Source organism: Electrona antarctica, assembly GCF_951216825.1.
Source record: "Electrona antarctica genome assembly, chromosome: 10".
Taxonomy (NCBI): Eukaryota; Metazoa; Chordata; class Actinopteri; order Myctophiformes; family Myctophidae; genus Electrona; species Electrona antarctica.
The window spans coordinates 46028631-46031426 of record NC_136791.1 but is presented as its reverse complement, the minus strand read 5'-3'; the positions used below and the strand labels follow the sequence as shown (position 1 = coordinate 46031426).

Below are 2796 nucleotides of genomic sequence, written 5' to 3'. Positions count from 1 at the left end.
CTGACATATGAGGAAAGTACCCAGTCCACATATTCTATACAGTATAAGGTCCAGCGACCACATTCTAACTTACCTCAAACAAAGGGTAAAACGTAGGTAGTCACAGCAGCAGATTACATGTAAAATCTCATTCCCCATTGACCATTCAAATAATTTGGCCAATAGCTTTTTGAAAACAAAAGGTAAAAGGGAAAAAAAAAAAAAAAGGTAAGATGTTAGTGTATGTAAAATAGTTTGTTTTCATGTTCTCGGTCAAAACCGGTTTAAGTCACTCTTAGTGCACGTCTGTGAACGTATTATTGTTAGAAGGAAACTTTATGCGTAGGTTCCCCCAGTGATGAGTAGTTCGTAGGCGGGGTCTCGGCTCCACCTGCAGAGTACCACACATGCACACAGCATCCCCAGCATCTGAATTGCAGCAAATGTTAGTGCAGCCCAGATGACATACATCATGATCTTTTTTAGTTTCTTCACAACTAGAACTTCACATCCCTCCGGGTAGAGGTCTTCAGTATGAGCAAGAGATCCAGTGCAGGCTTCTGTATTACTTTTGCAGCAGCTAATGGGGACGCTGTTGTTTTTAGTTTCATTAAACCAGCGAGTGTTCATCCAATCCGAGTAATTGTGGATTCCGCAGCACTGAAGCTGTCTCTGCACATAGTCGATGGCACGGCTCGGGGCATCACTGTTGGTGCCACTGTACTCGTCATACACGTTCCGGATGGAACCGTTAACCTCATCTTCAACCTTTGCTCTGTAAATATATCCAAGAACCACCACAGCCACTTCCGTCATGAACACCAGCAGAAGGATGATCACAAACGTTGCAAGTCCACAGTAGCTCTCTCGTACTGTAGCACAGCATCCAATGAGTCCAATAATGAACAAGAGGGCTCCGACAGCGATGATGGTCACAGCAGGGATAAAGGTATACACATCCTCAAAGAAGTGGTCATAGTCATCATATGTGATGAACACATAGGCTCCAACATAGCATAAAATACCAGCTGCTGCCCAAAATATCAGATTTAGAAAGACCAACACCGTCTTTGACGACGTTATGCCGCACTGCCCCATGCCTGATACTGAGAAGGAATCCAGTATTGCTATAAAAGTTAAAAGGCTTTTCTTCTATTCAGACATATTGTCCTGGCCCGCTGACATCCCGATACCCCGACCGACCGACTGAACCTCTGGATGTTTTGGTTTGAGCCAATTAAGGGTCCTAGCAATTACGGGTCCTAGGGTTGTCATGTCAACCTAACTAGGTAACATTAACTTGTCTTCATGGGGGGCATGAAATCAGGTCACCAGTCTAAAAGAAATTGTGACAACAAGAGTGTCTGTGACACATGTAAAAGGAAGCAACCAAGTTAAGCAGACAGGTGGGGCCCAGCCGGGGGTCAAGTGGCGACCTATGGGTTAGGCCACTACACAGATTTGGTGTGATATGGAGCGAAGTAGAATGAAGACCTACGCAGTGGCAAGTGTGGAGAATGAATGGCCCGGGTATGTGTGGAATGTGATGTTTATCGAGTAGGCCTATAAGTAAGTAAAATGTTTTAAGGTATCACTGTGTACAACAGTGTTATTTTTAGGTGAAGTCATTCTAATGAAAATTGTTCTTTCCTACTTTCCAGGACTGGATGGTGAATCAATGAGATGGTCTAAATGTGTTGACAATTTAATGAATATCTTCCTTTCCCAGTGTGCATGGCATGGTTAATATGGCGATATTGACTAACTCACTAAAAACTTAGAATAACTCGTCTAGGAAGAGTGTTGTGATACAATGCAATTCCAGGAGGAAGGACAAAGGGAAAAATGAGTATCTATAGACATTACATCAACAAGGTAAGAACCCACTCACTCCCACACGATCTCATACATTATTGAAATATTTGTATTGACAGGAGGATACTAGTAGTGATGAAATACAGTGTAAAGATGCAATAATGTGTAACCTGTCAATGTAGCTAATAACCATAAGAGAGGGAGTTAACCATAAATCAGACTGTGAAAGATTGTGATCAACTGTGATCAAGATAGATCTTAATAAATTCCTAATTATGTATCATCTGGGGAAAAGTATAGAACAAATGTTTTAGAATAGGGGTAGTGTGTTGTTTTGTTTTTTTCCAGCTCTGAAATCCAATAAATTAAGAGAAACATATCAGGAGATGTGTTTAAACAAGGAAAAAAACAAACAAACAAATGAAGACAACCGGAGAAAGCACTGAAAGGACTTGGGTTTGTATGATGGGTAAATATACACACATACATTGACGTCAGTCTAATGTTATATGAATTACAATTTAGGCATTTAGCAGACGCTCTTAATCCAGAGCGACTTACATTAAGCAATAACAAAAAGCATGGCATACATCACATGTATAAAAAATAGTTATCATGAATCATGCGTAAACTAAGAACGTAACATTGGAGTATCTATGTAAACTATACATACTATACTATATAATATATTATACATGTGTACTATAAAGTGCTATGACTACATAAAGTGCAATTCTAGAGCTGTCTACATAACAAGCTGAAGCTGAAGACAATTAATGTAAAATAATAATAATAATAATAATAATAATATTGAAATGAATTTTGTATAACCACCTTTTTAACCACGGTGGAAATAATTCAAGTGAACAAAATTACCTGCAAGTTGTTCTCCCTCTAAGAAAACCTGACAGACATATAAATATGTCACATGGGCCAGTGACACCAATGAGAGCCAAGCCACATCATCATGTCCGTCCAGAGACTCCAGACGTCCCTACAAGG

The 2796-nt window shown here is 39.9% G+C and overlaps 1 protein-coding gene across 1 annotated transcript; it reads right to left on the bottom strand.

Annotated features, from left to right (window-relative positions):
- Positions 1-206: 206 nt before the first annotated feature.
- On the bottom strand, positions 207-1198 carry LOC306930984 (tetraspanin-3-like). Its single transcript, XM_079512133.1, has one exon. It carries the CDS (start codon positions 1075-1077, stop codon positions 316-318), a length of 762 nt encoding a protein of 253 aa, XP_079368259.1. The 5' UTR covers positions 1078-1198; the 3' UTR covers positions 207-315.
- Positions 1199-2796: the final 1598 nt, after the last annotated feature.

Excerpts from the sequence above, each read along its gene's own strand:
- LOC306930984 (XM_079512133.1), bottom strand. The coding sequence starts at position 1,077 with ATGGGGCAGTGCGGCATAACGTCGTCAAAGACGGTGTTGGTCTTTCTA.